Below are 19,587 nucleotides of genomic sequence, written 5' to 3'. Positions count from 1 at the left end.
CGGGTAAGATGGATAAAGAGGGATATGGGCCAAGTGCAGGCAATTGGGACTAGCTTAGTGGTATAAACTGGGCGACATGGACATGTTGGGCCGAAGGGCCTGTTTCCATGTTGTAAACTTCTATGATTCTATAATACAATTGGTCAATCTCTAGTTCTACAATGTGGTTGGTCAAACAGTTTCTGCTCTGATTTGATCAGTTTTCAAGGTATTAAGGGGAATTGATTGTAGACAGAGAGAAACTATTTCCGCTGGTTGGGGAGTCTAGGAATAGGGGACATAGACTAAATATTAGAGCCAGGACTTCCAGGAGTGAAGTTAGGAAACATTTCTACACTCAAAGGGTGGTAGAAGTTTGGAACTCTCTTCTGCAAACGGCAGTTGATGCTAGCTCAGTTGTTAATTTTAAATCTGAGACTGATAGATTTTTGTTAACCAAACTGTATTAAGGGATATGGGCTAAGGCGGGTATATGGAGTTAAGTCACAGATCAGCCATGATCTCATTGAATAGCAAAACAGGTTGGAGGGGCTAAGTGGCCTACTCCTGTTACTATGTTCCTGTGCTCTCGTTATGCAGGCTAGTCAATGGGCATATTCACATTTACAACGTTTTAAATATTATGGACTAGCAGATCTCTCATGGTGTTGCTCATTGATTAAAAATTAAGAAAAACTAAATTGAGGTCATAATTAAAAGAAAGAGATAGGATCCACCAAGTGACAGAGGGGCCTGGATGGGGATAGGCTGGTTGAGGGGAATTGTTGCTGCCTCACATTCAACATTTTACAGGTAGGTTTTCTTTTAAAAGCATCCCAGTCTTTTTTTTTTGCTGCTGTCTCTTCCTTCTGTTTGTCCTGCCTTTCCTTCTCCCGGTTTTTACTGACACGGTTGTCTTGTTCACAATTACAAGATGCTGCCAGTTTGACACCACACTTTGAACCGTTGTATGTTGAAGAAAAGTTAGCCCTAATTAGCACTTTTAACCCGATGAACGGTTGAAGTTTTGTCATATATTCATTACATTCTTGTTTGATAAAGTGCAAAATAATCTTTGTTGCCTGGTTTGGGCTTTAATTCCTCATTATTTAGACTTTACTGTTATGACTTTGCAGCTGCATTCCGACCTTCAGCCATTTGTTGAGGGAACTTCCTGTGACACTATGCCTTTTAGTCTGAACTCTGCTCCAGTAATCTTGCATCAGGAGGCTTCGGGTCGGGACACTTGGATTAAACAATTTAAACAGGTATGGTTCACAGGGTATTTACAGGTTATGTTATTGGCCTGTAAAGCAAAGGTTACGGACGCAAGTTTAATTAGAAAATGGCAGCAGTCTTTGCTGGAAGCCCAGGCTAAACATCCTGTTTCAAAGCAGAGGCTCAGAAACCTGCTGAGGCTCCAAGTTCTGATTCGGAGTCTAGCTGGCTGTTTTTGAGTTTTTAAAACCTTTTATTCACATTTTATTTCCTTTTTCTTTATTCAGCACATTGACAAGGGGATGTATTTCGCTTATCCTGCAGATTTAGAGCACAATGCAAGGAAATGGTGCACAATGTTCCCAAAAAAAAAAGCCCCTTTCAAATACTAGCCCTGTTCAGATCAACTCTCCTCCCCTTTCCAATTTTCCCATCTTCTCTCCATTAGGTGCTGATTCACAATGTGGTGCAGTAACATGGGCAGCAGGCGCCCTTGCTGCAGTGTTCATTCTTCACATGGGAACCTAGAAAGTGGTGACAGGCTGTTCGACTATGAGTAGCATCACAGTTGAGGCCACACGCACACTTTGCAACCAGTCATGGAACAGGAACCCTGCCTGATTTTCCCTCGTTCTTGCCCAGCAACACTATAGCCAATTAATGATAAGTAATAATAATCCACTTAATAAATGGAGAAGGAGAAACCTTTGGAGGCAATGTTGTGCACAACAAGAACAACAACTTACATTTATACAGCGCCTTTAACGTAGTAAAATGCCCCAAGGCACTTCACAGGAATGTTATCAAACAAAAATTGACACCGAGCCACATGAGGAGATATTAGGACAGGTGACCAAAAGCTTGGTCAAAGAGGTATGTTGTAAGGAGTGTCTTACAGGAGGAGAGACAGCTAGAGAGGCGAAGAGTTTTAGAGAGGGAATTCCAGAGCTTAGGGCCGAGGCAGCTGAAGGCACGGCCGTCAATAGTGGAATGATTAAAATCGGGGATACGCAAGAGGCAAGAATTGGAGGAGTGCAAAGATCTCGGAGGGTTGTAGAGCTGGAGGAGGTCACAGAGACAGGGAGGGGCGAGACCATGGAGGGATTTGAAAACAAGGATGAGAATTTTAAAATCGAAACGTTGCCCAACCGGGAGCCAGTGAAGGTCAGCGAGTACAGGGGTGATGGGTGAACAGGAGTTGGTGCGAGTTAGGATACGGGCAGCAGAGTTTTGGATGACCTCAAGTTTATGGAGGGTGGAAGATGGGAGGCCGGCCAGGAGAGCGTTGCAATAGTCAAGTCCAGAGATAACAAAGGCATGGATGAGGGTTTCAGCAGCAGATGAGCTGAGGTAGGGGCGGAGACAGGCGATGTTATGGAGGTGGGAAGTAGGCAGTCTTGGTGATGGAGCGGATATGGCATCGGAAGCTCATCTCTGTCATATAGGACGTCAAGGTTGCGAACGGTCTGGTTCAGCCTTAGACAGCGGCCAGAGACAGGGATGGAGTCGGTGGCTAGGGATCGGAGTTTGTGGAGGGGACCGAAGACAATGGCTTCGGTCTTCCCAATATTTCGTGGGAGGAAATTTCTGCTCATCCAGTACTCTTTATCAGACAAGCAGTGTGACAAATCAGAGGCAGTGGAGGGGTCAAGAGGGGTGTCGTCAGCGTACGTGAGGAACCTGACGACGTGGTTTTGGATGATGTGTAGATGAGAAATAGGAGGGGGTCAAGGATAGATCTATGATCCTTGAGGGACTCCAGAGGTAATGGTGCAGGAATGGGAAGAGGAGTCTTGCAGCTGATTCTCTGGCTCTGACTGGATAGATAGGAATGGAACCAGGCGAGGGCAGTCCCATCCAGCTGGACAACAGAGGGAGAGGCGTTGGAGGAGGATAGTGTGGTCGACCATGTTAAAGGCTGCAGACAGGTCGAGAAGGATGAGCGAGGGATAGTTTACCACGGTCACAGTCACATAGGATGTCATTATTTTTTTTTTATTCGTTCACGGGATGTGGGCGTCGCTGGCAAGGCCGGCATTTATTGCCCATCCCTAGCGAGATTTTTACAACTGAGTGGCTTGCTAGGCCATTTCAGAGGGCAATTAAGAATCAACCACATTGCTGTGGGTCTGGAGTCACATATAGGCCAGACCGGGTAAGGACAGCAGGTTTCCTTCCCTAAAGGACATTAGTGAACCAGATGGGTTTTTACGACAATCCGGTAGTTTCATGGCCATCATTACTGATACTAGTATTTTAATTCCAGATTTTTATTTAATTAATTGAATTTAAATTCGCCAGCCGCCGTGGCGGGATTTGAACTCGTGACTCTGGATTTTAGTCCAGGCCTCTGGATTACTAGCCCGTGACTTTGATAAGGGCCGTTTCAGTGCTGTGGCAGGAGCGGAAACCTGATTGGAGGGGTTCAAACATGGAGTTGCGGGAAAGATGAGCACGGATTTGGGAGCCGACAGCACGTTCAAGGACTTTGGAGAGGAAAGGGATGTTGGAGATAGGACAGTAGTTTGCAAGGACAGAGAGATCAAGGGGTCGATTTTAGGATGGGCCGAGCGGGTGCGTTCGTGGCGGGGGTACTCCGAAAATTCGGGATTCCCGGGGTGGGTCAGGAGCCCAGCTCCAACCCGCCCACTTCCGGGTTCCCCAATGACGCGCTTAGATGCGCGCGCAGCCCCCGCATGCGGGACTCCCACCGGCAATTAAAGCCGGTGGGATCCCACTTAAGGCAATTATTTTGATAGTTCAGGTCGTTTGCAGACCTGATTGGGAGGATATTTTAGGAGGGGTGGGATTTTCAGGTCAACTGAGCGTGTTTCCCGTACTGGGGGAAGCACTCCCAGTTGGAACAGACGTGTTGCAGCCACCAGCCTGTGGGAGCTGCAAAGGTCCATTTGACAGGTGTGGTGGGGGGAGACCCTCACTCATTGCAGGGAGGCTACTCTGTCACTTTGGACAAAGTTTGGCCTGCACCACCCTCCTCCTAACACTAAAATTCACCAACTTGGAACCTCAACTCCAGTGTGCAGACACATTTACTTACCTTGCGGACCCCTCAAACGTACATCTTCCGGATGGGGGTAGTCATGATACCCTCGGAGGACAAACAGCATCACCAGCCTCGCTGGCCACACCGTCCACCTCTGTGACACATCCACCTGCACAGCAGTAGGGAGGACAACCTCAGAGAGAGATGCGTCGCAGAAGGCACTACCCTCACCACGGGGTCTACAGACCGAGGCTCAGCTTCCTGGACCTCTCTGAGGAGCAGTGCACATGTAGTCGTGGACATCTGCAGCCTCCTTGATGCCGAGCTGCTCCCGGCAGGCCCGAGCACCATCTTCTTACCTGTCGCTGTCAAAGTCACCACTGCCCTCAACAACTTCTCCTCCGGATCCTTCCAGGGTGCCACTGGGGACATCGCCGGCGTCTCTCAGTCGTCTGCACAAAAGAGCCCTGCAAATACATCAACCCCCACTCTGCAGTGACACAATGGGTGGCATCAGGTGTGGGTCTTATGGTGATCCTCAGGAAAGGGAATTATTGCACAAACCAGACAAGATTTGCAAAGATGAGGCAGTAGTGGTGATAACAAATTTTAATGTGCTTTGTAAAACAGACGAAAGTAAATGAAAAACATGACATTCTGTCATACACCCTTGTGCATCCCCTTTGTGCTCACAAAACCTTAGCTTTACGTTTACGGGAACCCCTACGTGGTGCTACCCCTATGGCTTCAGCAGAGGTAGTGGCAGGTTGCTCTTGTCCATGCCCTGACCAATGAGATGAGATGCTTTGCGCGGATGCCCTCTGGGTTTCGGTGCCCGTGAGGGCCCCTCCAAAGACTGCACCTGTGCAGTGGCAGACTCGGCCACCTGGAGAGAAGGCAGCATTACGGGTACTGGTTGGGAGGGGGCAACGGGTGAGACGTGGAAGCGCTTTGAGTGACGTCCCCACTTCCATGTCCCTCTCCTGGTCCAGGCCCACATCACTCCTTCCACCTTGCTGGACGACAGTTTGGAGGAATTGTGTGAAGCCTTGGAAGGCCAGTTGTAATGTATCTGTCAGCCTGTTTAAGGTGGCAGAATGTTGCTCACCCTCAGTCCGAATGACCGTTGTCAGGGCTTGAATGGACTCATTGTTGAGCCGTGCTTGAAGCTCGATGGAGGCTAGCCTTTCCTCCATCGCAGACATTCCCGCACCTACCCGCGACACTATCTCAGAGATTCCCTCCTGTACCTGTGCCACTATTCCACTCATGCAGGAGTTGGACTCCTCCATCCTCTGCGCGATTGTGGAGAATGCACGTGGCACCTGTTCCAGTACCTTGGCAATGTGATGCTGGCCCTCGATGACACTCCTTTTCATGGCTGGCCCCCAGGGTTCAGCATCTGGGTCCAACTGAGCAGACCCTGGAGAAGAGTGCTCCCACCGACGCGGACTCTCCACGACTGACCCTGCCACCAGGGTCTGCTCGTACTCACCATGTGCAAGCCCAACTAAGTGAGGACGGGGACCCACTGAGGTGTGTGTATCTGCTCTAGTGGATGGCTGGCTCAGATGTGACGATGCACCCTCAGAGGCCAGTAGGTCCTCTGAGGAATCGCCGTCCACAGTCACGGCGGTTGCAGATGGTCCTGCAAGAGGTCAGAAAGCAACATTAAGCATGTGGACAGATGTTGAGGTGCTGCAGATGCCAAGTGATGCTAAGATCATTCGCTGTCATGAGTGCTGAGTGTTAGATTTCTGTCACCAGCCGTTTGTGCGGTCCCAGTCTCGGCGTCTGCCACGGACAGGCACTCCAGCGTCCAGCTTAGTTCCAATCCCTGCTGCTCCGCGTCCGTTAGGACCACCTGGTGTGGCGGGCCCCCTCCGGTCCTTGCCCTCTCCCAGGCATTCTGGCATCTCTTCTCCTATCAAGGCAAAACAGAGAGAGGCGTGATTGAGCGATGGTTGCATAGTGACCCGCTGCATGCATTGGTGTGGGTGGGAGTGAACATGAGGGAGATGCATGGGAGGGTGCGTGTGAGACATAGCCATGAGGTTGCATGAGGATTGGGTTGCACGGTAGTGTTTGAATGGGAACTGGGGCAGTGAGTAAGTGCAAGCCAGGTGAGGATGATGGTTGAGTGGATGTGAGGAGTGATGCGAGAGCATTGTGGTGGCAGTGCAGAAGGAGTTGTGTGGTGGTGGAGGTGATGTGGAAGACGGAGTGTGGGAGAATGTGTAAGTATACTCACTTTGGCTGATCTGGTTAGGTCAATAAAGCGCTTCCTGCACTGGATCCAGGTTCGGCACACATTGCTGCTGCTGCTGACCACCTAGGCCACCTCGAGCCAGGCCTTCTTGGTGGCAGAGGGAGGCCACCTCTTCCCATCAGATGGAAAACAAAATTCCCTCTTACTCCTCACCCCATCGAGCAGCACCTGGAGTGAGAAGTCAGAGAACCTTGGAGCAGCCTTATCTCTGGCCTTCTCCATGCTCCAAAAATGGTTCTTTGCTGTAGGAGGAGCTTTAGAGGACTGCCCCTTTAAATAGGGCACCTCCTGCCGACAGCCTGTGATGTGGGTGCGCAGTGCGCCCACTGCGCAGGTCTGGAACGGGAAACCCGGAAGCACGTGTAAGTACCTTCAATTAGGCTGCAATCGCGTGCGGAGCACCCCGATTTCACTGGGTGCGTTACCCACTTGCCTAGTCGACCCCCCGCTGCCAACCCACCTCCCTCCTAATATCGGGCCCCAAGGGTGAGTTTTTTGAGAAGGTGGGTGGTGATGGCAGATTTGAAGCGGAGGGGGACAGTGCCTGAGGAGACAGAATCAGCTAACATGGGGGCCAGGAAGGGAAGTTGGGTGGTCAGCAGTTTGGTGGGAATAGGGTTGAGGGAGCAGGAGGTGGGTCTCATGGGTGAGCTCGGAGAGGGCATGAGGGGAGATAGGAGAGAAACTAGACAAAGATGCGAATTCAGGGCTAGGGCAGGAGGAACCTTAGGGGAAGTTTGAGTTGGTGGCAGTGGTTACGGGTGAGCCGGTAACCAGAGGACACAGATTTAAGATAATTAGCAAAAGAGCCAGAGGGGAGATGAGAAATGTTTTTACTCAGTGAGTTTTTATGATCTGGAATTCACTGCCTGAAAGGGTGTGGAATCAGATTGAATAGTAACTTTCAAAAAGGAATCGTGTATATACACTTCAAAAGGAAAAATTTACATGGCTCTGGGGAAAGAGCAGGGAGTGGGGCTAATTGGATAACTCTTTCAAAGAGCCAGAACAGGCACGATGGGCCAAATGGCACCTTCTGTGCTGTATGGTTCTATGACTGATTTTAATTGTAGCAGCCCAATTGCTGCCCCTGCTGACATCAGCTAACTCACCAGACTCTGTATTACATACATTTTCATCCCTGGTGAGGTAAATTTCTTAAGATCATTTTTGTTCTCCGTAGCAAAATTAAAACAATCCGATCAAAATTTGATTAAACACGGTTTGCTACATCGGTAAGAAACAATTGAAGTTTATTCCCTAAACCAAATTTTAAAAGTACAAGTGTTCCATATTGTTCCATTATTGTGACAAAAGGCAGTTTAGCCCATGCTTTCACTTAGTTTTTAAATAGCAGTTTTGAAACATCACTCTCAAAATGGAGGTCATACTGTAGACAAGATGTCTGGGTTCGTGGCATAGAATCCCTTTGAAAGAGACAAAGTATGTTGACATGAAAACATGCTTGCTTAAAAACTTTAACTCTTTTAACATCTTCCAGTTCTGACAAAAGGTCTTCGACCTGAAACGTTAACCCTGTTTCTTTCTCCACAGATGCTGCCTGACTTGCTGAGCTTCTCCAGCACTTTTTTTTATTTCAGATTTCCAGCATCCGCAGTATTTTGCTTTTGACATGTTAATGTATTGATTCCAATACACTTCAGGAAGAGGGCTACTCACTTTTGTTCAGAAAATCAATTAAGTTAGAGGTACCTTACACCAGGTGTAAATGGAGTGCAATTAACATGTACTTAGGGTTGAAATGGTGTCACAATTGCCCAGGCCTAGACAGTATGCATTTACATTCTTCATGAAACATCCACTTACCTATGTGTTTATAGGCTGTCAATATAGTGGTATTATTCAACTGATTTTGAAAGCCAGTGCCTCTTCTTGACGAGACTTATGATTATATAAACGGCAGCATGTTGTAGGACTGATCGGGGCCCCAGTGAGGAACGGATCTTAAGGGATAGCAAAATCACGGCCTCTGCATTTTCTACCCAATGGGCAATCAGCCTTTGTATGTCAGCAGTTTGGTTTATCTTGCAACAGTGTCTATTGACACCACTGTGTCAGCCAACGAGTTGGAGGCAGGGCAGAGCTTACAGCAGTCTGTTTCACAGCAGAATCTATTTAAACAGCACATTACAGCAACCAGTCTATTTACTCAGCAAACAGAGTATTTAAAAGGACTGTAACTAGAGCAAACAGAACTCATGACCGAAACTACGGCAAAGTCTCCCGAGTACAGCAGGGTTATTTCTCCAGCAAAATGCAGTGAGAGAAGGATAGTTACATAATACAAATCATGTGTGTAAAATCAATCCCACTCACTTACAGCAGTGCGATTACCCAATCATCTCCATTCTGGCCGGGAATAGTGGTGTCACTATGTGCAGCCATCTTGCAATAGTGCACAGAAGTAACGTTGGATACATAAGCACACATTTGTGTAATTCTATTTTGTTTTCAATGAAGAAAAGCATATCGTTTCCTAGGTTTTATTCATAGCAGCGTCAAGTCCAAAAGCAGAAAGGTAATACTAAATCTATACAAATCATTGGTTAGGCCACTGTTAGAATATTTTGTCCAGTTTTGGCTACTCTGCTTTAGGAAGGATGCCAAGACCATAAAAAGGGTACAGAAGAAATTCATAGGTTGATGACCAGGGATGAGAGACTTTGGTCACGAGGAGACACAACGGAAACTGGGCTCTTTTCATTGGAAAAGAGAAAGTTAAGAGCAGTTGTGATCGAGGTGTTCAAAATTATGTAGGATTTAACAAGGTAATATGGGGAAATTATTTTCACTGATCCTTGAATTGATAACTGGAGGTCATAAATTTAAGGTAATCACCAAAAGAACAAAATTTGGTGACATGGAATGCCTTACCAACATATGAACATGCGAATTAAGAGCAGGAGTAGGCCATTCGGCCCCTCGAGCCTGCTTTGCCATTTGGTAAGATCATGGCTGATCCGTTGTGACCCCAACCCTATTTTCCCGTCTACCTACTATAACCTTTGACTCCCTTGTTAATCAGGAATCTATCTAACTCAGCCTTAAAAATATTCAATGACCCTGCCTCCACCGCTCTCTGGGGAAGGGAGTTCCACAGACTCACGACCCTCAGAGAGAAAAAAATTCTCCTCATCTCTGTCATAAATGGGAGACCCCTTATTTTCAAACTGTGGCCCCTAGTTCTAATCTTTCCCACAAGGGGAAACATCCTCTCAGCATCTACCCCTTCAAGTCCCCTCAGGATCTTATATGTTTCAATAAGGTCACCTCTCATTCTTCTAAACTCCAGTGTATACAGGCCGAACTTGTCCAACCTTTCCTCATAAGATAACCCCTCATCCCAGGAATCAGTCAAGTGAACCTTCTGTGAACTGCCTCCAAAGCAATTATTTCCTTTCTTAAATAAGGAGACCAAAACTGCACACAGTATTCTAGATGTGGTCTCACCAATGCCCTGTACAACTGTAACAAAACATCTCTACTTTTATATTCCATTCCCCTTGCAATAAATGACAACATTCCATTTGCCTTCCTTATCACTTGCTGTACCTGCATACGAACTTTTTGTGATTCATGTACTAGGACACCCAGATCCCTCTGTACCTCAGAGTTCTGCAATTCTCTCCATTTAAATAATATGCTGCTTTTCTATTACCAGAAACAGTGGCTTAAATATTTTTAAAAAGAAAAATTTAGACAGGTAAGAGAAAGAGCAGAGGAAGTCGGACTAAATGGTTTTCTTATTCAGAGAGCTGGCACAGGTGCATTGGGCCAAATGGCCTCCTTCTGTGCTGTAAAATTATATAATTCTATGTTTACAGAAAGTGCCTAATTGTATAAATAAAGAATTAGTTTGGAGATGCAGGATATGTGAAAGTGTATAGACTTGTAGGATAGGTTGTTAGTATAGATTGGGCTGTGTTACCTGTTTGAAGAATACTTTTGAACTTTCTGAACTGCATAAGTCCTGAGCCTTTATTCTGAACAACGTCCACTCTCGTTGAAGATACAAAAACAATACACCTGGTGTGCATGTTTGATGTGTTTCATCCTGTTTTAGGAGTAACTTCATCAGATCCAATGTTTTTGCATGCAGTGAAATGAAGAATATGTCACCAACGTCACTTCAAAGTTTTCTTTATTTTAAGGACACCATATTTAAGAAAAAAATTGGCAAGCTTTTTCATTTGCTTATAAACACAATATAATGCTTATTTTGTCAAAATGAACCTGGAGCACTTGCACCATAACGTCAGGCTGTTGAAAATAACACATAACTCTTCTGGCTATTCATTTACCTGAAAATACAAATTTGCCAACACTTTCTTTTTTAAAAGGAGCACGCACACTACATAGTGAGAATAGTGCACGGCCCAGTTTTTTTGCACTAATCAGTGGGTACAGAACTTAAGTATGATTTTATTAAATGGACCCCGCTGTGAATGGGTACTAATGTCCTACTCCGCTTGGTCCTCAGAATAGCTTTAATTAATGCTCAGAAGGCATTGCCTTTTAGTCATTTGTCCCAGTGGTACCCTAAAACTTCATTACTGTAAATCAGCTTGAGAAGGAACTTTAAGAGAAAGAGTGTTCCAGTTATGGGCAGTTAACCCTAAGACTTCATGTTTGATTAAATCTAATGGTAGTCTTATGTGCCAAATTGTTAAGGAGCTAGAAATTCAAACTATGTCGGTGACAAGCACGCACTCACGAGGGGCACCTGTACAACTGACTCGAGCCTGCAGTTTTTAAATCATTTTTTCTCACTTATGAGGAAAATTCACTTTTCAGCAACATATAATTGAGTATCCTCTATATCTCATGAGGTGAACAAGATCTGAATAGGTCAGGAGTGATTAGCCAAAGCAGCTCCTGCATTACCTTCCATGTCCTGCTGTTTAAGAAACCCACAATTTAAGTTAGCACAGTTGCCCTGTTGGTTCATATCATTGGTTTGTACAATTAGAATTGGTACTTATTCTCTCTAATATCCTTTTCCCTCATCAATTAGGCCTACCATCTTTACAGCCTCTTCCCTGCTCCCAAATTACAATTTTTCTATATCTAAATTTCTCCTCTCCAACCTTTTCCACCACTCTTCCTCCCCCACCCACCCCCACCACTCTGTTAAAGATGCTGATACATAGGAACAGGAGTAGGCCATTCAGCCCCTCGTGCCTGCTCCGCCATTTGATAAGATCATGGCTGATCTGTGATCTAACTCCATATACCTGCCTTTGGCCCATATCCCTTAATACCTTTGGTTGCCAAAAAGCTATCTATTTCAGATTCAAATTTAGCAATTGAGCTAGTATCAATTGCGGTTTGCGGAAGAGAGTTCCAAACTTCTACCACCCTTTGTGTGTAGAAATGTTTTCTAATCTCGCTTCTGAAAGGTCTGGCTCTAATTTTTAGACTCTGCCCTCTACTCCTAAAATCCCCAACCAGCGGAAATAGTTTCTCTCTATCCACCCTATCTGTTCCCCTTAATATCTTATAAACTTCGATCAGATCACCCCTTAACCTTCTAAACTCTAGAGAATACAACCCCAATTTGTGTAATCTCTCCTCGTAACTTAACTCTTGAAGTCCGGGTATCATTCTATGCTGCACTCCCTCCAAGGCCAATATGTCCTTCCGAAAGTGCGGTGCCCAGAACTGCTCACAGTACTCCAGGTGCAGTCTAACCAGGGTTTTGTATAGCTGCAGCATAACTTCTGCCCCCTTGTACTCCAGTCCTCTAGATATAAAGGCCAGCATTCCATTAGCCTTCTTGATTATTTTCTGCACCTGTTCATGACACTTCAATGATCTATGTACCTGAACCCCTAAGTCCCTTTGGACATCCACTGTTTTTAACTTTTTACCATTTAGAAAGTACCCTGTTCTATCCTTTTTTGATCCAAAGTGGATGACCTCACATTTGCCTACATTGAATTCCATTTGCCACAGTGTTGCCCATTCACCTAATCTATCAATATCGCTTTGTAATTTTATGTTTTCATCTACACTGCTTACAATGCCACCAATCTTTGTGTCATCGGCAAACTTAGATATGAGACTTTCTATGCCTTCATCTAAGTCATTAATAAATATTGTGAATAGTTGAGGCCCCAAGATAGATCCCTGCGGGACTCCACTAGTCACATCCTGCCAATGTGAGTACCTTCCCATTTTCCCTACTCTCTGTCTCCTTTCGCTCAGCCAACTTCCTAACCAAGTCTGTACTTTTCCCTTGATTCCATGGGCTTCTGTCTTAGCTAACAGTCTCTTATGTGGGACCTTATCAAATGCCTTCTGGAAGTCCATATAAATAACATCCATTGACATTCAGTTTGGGATATCATACCACAGCCCTCCAGTACTATACTCAAGTGGCCATTCTACATGAGTGTGCCTAAACAGTGAGTATTACAGCAAAGGATGAAATGTAAGAGCCTTCAACACCTTCATTCTTTATTGGGAAGCAACAGTTGAGACCAGATCCACCAGTGGTTCATTCTGTGGTTATGATAACGGGCATTTGAACAAAGGAAAAAAACAAAACTTTTATTGAGGATCCAGCCTAGGCGGCAGCCATCTAATCATCTTTGAGTACATTAGCTTTGAAACTGCCAAGAAACAACAACAACTTGCATTCATACAACACACCTCACGTTAAAAAAGACTTCTCAAAACACTTTACATTGAGGGGGACAAAACAATGGATGCCAAGGGAGAGGCACAAGGTTAAACGTGGAGAGAGTTAGGGTGGGGGAACCAAAGGCATGGCCATAGAGGATTGTATTGAGGTTTCTAAAAGCAGGGAGGGAGGAAGTGTGATGGGGGGAAACGGTAGTAGCTGATAGAGTGGCCAACAGTGGTGGAGCGAAGGACTTAGCATTACAGCAGTGGAAGTTGGGAAGCAAGACCAAGATGCCAAGGAGCAAGCTGAGATGAGACAAAGGCCACCTCAGCTCCAGGAGCCTTTTGTAGCGCACGAGTAGTCAACAGTGATCCTAGCCCTCAGATGATACCTGGAAGAAGCAGGTGGATAAGTGCCCATAGGGAATGCCTTGCCTGCTCATGAGAAGCCCTGATGGTGGATAGGGGGGTCTGAAAATATGCTGGTAGTCCACACCTCTGAGAAGCAGTCAGAAGCAAGTGCATGCGTTTGTAGATACAAAGGCAAAAAAAAAAACTGCTTCAAATATTGTTTCCTAGGGGCAGAAATCTGAATTTAAATATCTCGAGCCTCTTCTGTTTCAGGAACTCCTCACTTCTGACAGTTATTGTGCCGCACTGAACTCTGTCTAACCCCCCCCCCCCCACCCCGCCCAGTGCAGCAGCAGTCCAACTCCAGGAAACTCAAAAGTGCTTTGCCATCAGGGCTTCTCAGGAGCAGGCATGGCATTCCCTAAGGGCACTTATCCTCCTGCTTCTTCTAGGTGTCAGCTGAGGGCTAGGACCACGGTTGACTGCTCGTGCGCTACACAAGGCTTCTGGAGCTCAGGTGGCCTTTGTCTCATCTCAGCTTTTACATATTCAAATGAGGCCAGTGGTAACTCGGTGAGCGGATTGCAGGGCAGCTGCAGAAGCACATGGAAACTTGGGGGAAGCAGTTTAAATGTGGAAATCGGACATAAACAGCTTTTAACCCAACTTTCCTGTCAAAAGAAAAGTAGCCAATGCCATTCCATCAGCCAATGCATCAGACAAGCCGAGGAAATTCACCCCCATTCATTACCTCACTGCTAAATCTGGCACTAAGTGGATTATACAAAGGTATCCCCTTAGTGATGAATATCCTGTTAACATCCATGGTCTTAAAAGCACTATTTTACTATCGACCTTCTACGATAAACAATGTCCACCAAACATTGCAGTTATTTAATTTAGCCCCGTCTCTGAGCCACATATTATTAAATAAATAGCAAAATGTATTTCTTAATGCTACTGATTTGAAAACTACCAGCCAAAATAAAGGCTTATTTTACTTCCTCTTTGCTTCCTTGGTGAAAATGTAACTAATTTCTCTCAAATCTATCTGCAAGGCAGCTACAAAGCATTGTTATCTTCACCTGATGACTAAACAACTGACACTTTGATGTTTCTGTGCTCCTAATTGGCCTAACATTATATCATTATTTACCACCACTATCTTCTATACCACTTTAACATTCATTTCTATGTGGCAGTTAAATAAATGAGGAAGAACCTTAAGTGGCTTTCCTTTGATATGACCTTCATTCTTTAAAAGTAGCTTAATCTTCCCATACCAATTACCCATCCATCGACCCCTCAGTTACGCTCTCTGGCTTAGAACGCATTTAATGTGCATTCAGTTTCTGTCAAAAGCACTGAGATGTGGTATCAGATTTTGGGCTTAGTGAAGACCACATGGTGAGTTGACTATTGCAAGGTTCCAGATTCTTAAAGGGGAAGTATGTATGCTGCCTGCATCCTATCCAGCACTGTCCCCTATTGAACCTGTCTTTGCCAGCCTCCACTGGCTCCCAGTCTCTCAATACATTACACTCTAAATCCTTGTTCTCATTTACAGATCCCTCCATGGCCTCGTCCACTCTACCTCTGCAACCTCCTTGAGCTCTGTGTGCCAGTACTCAGCCTTTGTTCTTCCGATCCTGGCCTTCATTGCATTCACTCCCCCCACCCCTCCTCTACCTCCACTCCATTATTGGTGGGAAAACTTCAGCTGTCCGGGCCCTATGCTTTGGAACTCTCTCAATAAAATACCCCTGCCTTGCTACCTCTTTTAAAAGCATCCTCAAACCCTACCTCTAAACAATGTCCACCAAACTATGCAGTTATTTAATTTGGTTGCACACTATATGACCCCCATCTCCAAGCTACATATTACTAAATGAATAGCAAAATGTATTTCTTTATGCTACTGATTGAAAACTACTCCCTTAACTCTTCCCCCTCCTACTACTTAGGCCTGATCTGCTTCTTCGAAGTGCCTTGGGACATTTACTATATTAAAGGTGCTTTATAAATGTAAGTTATTCTACGTATTTAAATATGGAGGTTGGACTATGAAGGAAACCATCCCAAAGTGAAACAATCTCTTGTTTTTTTTCTGTCCCCCTTACGTTTATATACAGTTTGGTGTTCATCAATTGTCAGCGCTGGAGAGCTGAACTCATGTTCCATTTTGGGCACCAGCTGAGAGCATCAAACACATTCAGATCAGATATAGAATGGCCAGATGGAAGATAGAGTTTCCTGCACTTTTTCCCAATAACGTCCTTTAAATGCCTTTCTCTCCCACATCAGAAGAGCACTCACAGGATGGCATTTCCATTTCCCACTCCAATATCCTTATGGCCTTTCTGATTGAGATTGCCAATCTAGGAGCCTGTAGCCAATAGGGACTGAGTTCAGACCAGCTTCTGTTCTGTTCACTGTGGTCCTACAGCAGCAGAATGCCTAATACTTTTACCAGCAAGAGAAAAGTAGTTCTGGAGTATCACGTGTGAGATAACTGGGTTCTATCACAGGAAATGTCAAAGATGCATGTTGTCTAAATACTTTCATACCAATAAAATGCAACTCAAATTTGTAAAATAACAGCATGTCATTTTAGGATAATTAGTTTAGTAATGTATACCCAGAGCACCAGGTTAATTGCATGCTCAGAGTTACAACTTAATTCTGTGTATACTTATTAAGCCAAAGTGTTATGGCAGTTTCTTCAGTGCTGTGTTTTCACTGCATGTTAATAAACAGTAAGGTAATTGACAGCTGTTTTGTTTTAATGAATTCCAGTCTGTTGTACCATGTCACTATCCTTGTAACTGTTTTAAATGATATTATGCTTTTTGCGTTGCCTATCAGACGCTCTCTTTATTCCAGAGAAGAGCTACTAAAAAAAAATCAAACAATGAAAACTAATTCAAATATGCATCGTATGTATTTTTTTAAAAATGGAATGCGTTTTGCGTCATTAAGTTAAGGGATGCTGGTGCCATGTCATGGAATATGGAACACTTAGTTTCCTTCTTTAAAACAAAAGCAAAGTACTGCGGATGCTGGAATCTGAAATAAAAACAGAAAATGCTAAAAGTATTCAGCAAGTGTGTTAACCAGGGTTCAGGGTAAGCACATTCCTTATAAAGTGAAGGGCAAGGCTGGTAGAAGTAGGGAACCTTGGATGACTCGGGAGATTGAGGCACTCGTCAAAAAGAAGAAGGAGGCATATGACATGCATAGGCAGCTGGGATCAAGTGGATCCCTTGAAGAGTATAGAGATTGCCGGAGTAGAGTTAAGAGAGAAATCAGGAGGGCAAAAAGGGGATATGAGATTGCTTTGGCAGATCAGGCAAAGGTGAATCCAAAGAGCTTCTACAAATACATAAAGGGCAAAAGGGTAACTAGGGAGAGAGTAGGGCCTCTTAAGGATCAACAAGGTCATCTATGTGCGGAACCACAAGAGATGGGTGAGATCCTGAACGAATATTTCACATCGGTATTTACGGTTGAGAAAGGCATGGATGTTAGGGAACTTGGGGAAATAAATAGTGATGTCTTGAGGAGTGTACATATTACAGAGAGGGAGGTGCTGGAAGTCTTAACGCGCATCAAGGTAGATAAATCTCCGGGACCTGATGAAATGTATCCCAGGACGTTAAGGGAGGTTAGGGAGGAAATTGCGGGTCCCCTAGCAGAGATATTTGAATCATCCACCGCTACAGGTGAGGTGCCTGAAGATTGGAGGGTAGCAAATGTTGTGCCTTTGTTTAAGAAGGGCGGCAGGGAAAAGCCTGGGAACTACAGACCAGTGAGCCTGACATCTGTAGTGGGTAAGTTGTTAGAGGGTATTCTGAGGGACAGGATCTACAGGCATTTGGAGAGGCAGGGACTAATTAGGAACAGTCAGCATGGTTTTGTGAGAGGAAAATCATGTCTCACGAATTTGATTGAGTTTTTTGAAGGGGTAACCAAGAAGATAGATGAGGGCTGTGCAGTAGACGTGGTCTACATGGACTTCAGCAAAGCATTTGACAAGGTACCGCATGGTAGGTTGTTACATAAGGTTAAATCTCATGGGATCCAAGGTGAGGTAGCCAATTGGATACAAAATTGGCTTGACGACAGAAGACAGAGGGTGGTTGTCGAGGGTTGTTTTTCAAACTGGATGCCTGTGTCCAGCGGTGTGCCTCAGGGATCGGTGCTGGGTCCGCTGTTATTTGTTATTTATATTAATGATTTGGATGAGAATTTAGGAGGCATGGTTAGTAAGTTTGCAGATGACACCAAGATTGGTGGCATTGTGGACAGTGAAGAAGGTTATCTAGGATTGCAACGGGATCTTGATAAATTGGGCCAGTGGGCCGATGAATGGCAGATGGAGTTTAATTTAGATAAATGTGAGGTGATGCATTTTGGTAGATCGAATCGGGCCAGGACCTACTCCGTTAATGGTAGGGCGTTGGGGAGAGTTATAGAACAAAGAGATCTAGGAGTACAGATTCATAGCTCCTTGAAAGTGGAGTCACAGGTGGATAGGGTGGTGAAGAAGGCATTCAGCATGCTTGGTTTCATTGGTCAGAACATTGAATGCAGGAGTTGGGATGTCTTGTTGAAGTTGTACAGGGCATTGGTGAGGCCACACTTGGAGTACTGTGTACAGTTCTGGTCACCCTATTATAGAAAGGATATTATTAAACTAGAAAGAGTGCAGAAAAGATTTACTAGGATGCTACCGGGACTTGATGGTTTGACTTACAGGGAGAGGTTAGACAGACTGGGACTTTTTTCCCTGGAGAGTAGGAGGTTAAGGGGTGATCTTATAGAAGTCTATAAAATAATGAGGGGCATAGATAAGGTCGATAGTCAAAATCTTTTCCCAAAGGTAGGGGAGTCTATAACGAGGGGGCACAGATTTAAGGTGAGAGGGGAGAGATACAAAAGGATCCAGAGGGGCAATTTTTTCACTCAAAGGGTGGTGAGTGTCTGGAACGAGCTGCCAGAGGCAGTAGTAGAGGCGGGTACAATTTTGTCTTTTAAAAAGCATTTGGACAGTTACATGGGGAAGATGAGTATCGAGGGATATGGGCCAAGTGCAGGCAATTGGGACTAGCTTAGTGGTATAAACTGGGCGACATGGACATGTTGGGCCGAAGGGCCTGTTTCCATGTTGTAACTTCTATGATTCTATGATTCTATAAGTCAGGCAGCATCTGTGGTGAAAGAAACGTTTCAGGTCAATGACCTGTTGTCAGAACTGGAAGAAGTTAAAAAATTTAACATTTTTTCAGCATCTGAAGGGACTGTTCCCTCCGTGACACCCTGGTCCACTCTTCCATCACCCCAACACCCGCTCCCCTTCCCACAGCACCTTCCCGTGCAAGTGCAGGAGATGCAACACCTGCCCTTTCACTTCCTCCCTTCCCATCAGGACCCCAAAACTCTCCTTCCAGGTGAAACAGTGATTTACTTGTACTTCCTTAGACCATAAGAGATAGGAGCAGAAGTAGGTCATTCGGCCCCTCGAGCCTGCTCCGCCATTCAATGAGATCATGGCTGATCTGATTTTTACCTCAACTCCACTTTCCTGCCTTTTCCCCATATCCTTTGACTCCCTTGCTGATCAAAAATTTGTCTAACTCAGCCTTGAATGTATTCAATGACTCAGCCTCCACAGCTTTTTGGGGTAAAGAATTCCAAAGATTCACGACCCTCTGGGAGAAGAAATTCCTCCTAATTTCCATCTTAAATGGGTGACCCCTTATTCTGAGACTATGCCCCCTAGTTTTAGATTCCCCCATGAGGGGTAACATCCTCTCAGCATCTACCCTATCGAGTCCCCTCAGAATCTTGTATGTTTCAATAAGATCTCCTCTCATTCTTCTAAACTCCAATGAATATAGACCCAACCTGTTCAATCTTTCCTCATAAGACAACCCTTCCATACCCGGAATCAACCTAGTGAACCTTCTCTGAACTGCCTTCAATTTAGTATACTGTATTGGCGGCTCACAATGTGGTCTCCTCTACACTGGGGAGACTAAACCCAGATTGGGTGATCGCTTTGCTGAACACCTCCGTTCAGTTCGCAAGCGTGACCCTGAGCCTCCAGTCGCTTGCC

The 19,587-nt window shown here is 45.1% G+C and overlaps 1 protein-coding gene across 5 annotated transcripts in view; it reads left to right on the top strand.

The window, feature by feature from the left end:
• Window positions 1–19,587, top strand: part of pdss2 (prenyl (decaprenyl) diphosphate synthase, subunit 2) — a 230,916-nt gene that overhangs the window by 187,136 nt on the left and 24,193 nt on the right. For 3 of the 5 annotated variants that reach the window (XM_067984978.1, XM_067984976.1, XM_067984975.1), the window contains one exon: window positions 1,116–1,247. The exons of the other annotated variants lie outside the window; for them this stretch is intronic. In XM_067984978.1, coding sequence (XP_067841079.1) covers window positions 1,116–1,247 — 132 coding nt within the window. The remainder of the gene's footprint in view (window positions 1–1,115; window positions 1,248–19,587) is intronic. 5 annotated transcript variants of the gene reach the window in all.

The sequence above is a fragment of the Heptranchias perlo genome, chromosome 5, assembly GCF_035084215.1.
Source record: "Heptranchias perlo isolate sHepPer1 chromosome 5, sHepPer1.hap1, whole genome shotgun sequence".
Classification (NCBI taxonomy): domain Eukaryota; kingdom Metazoa; phylum Chordata; class Chondrichthyes; order Hexanchiformes; family Hexanchidae; genus Heptranchias; species Heptranchias perlo.
Note: the sequence above shows the minus strand (reverse complement) of the source record. Positions and strands in the feature narration are given on the sequence as shown.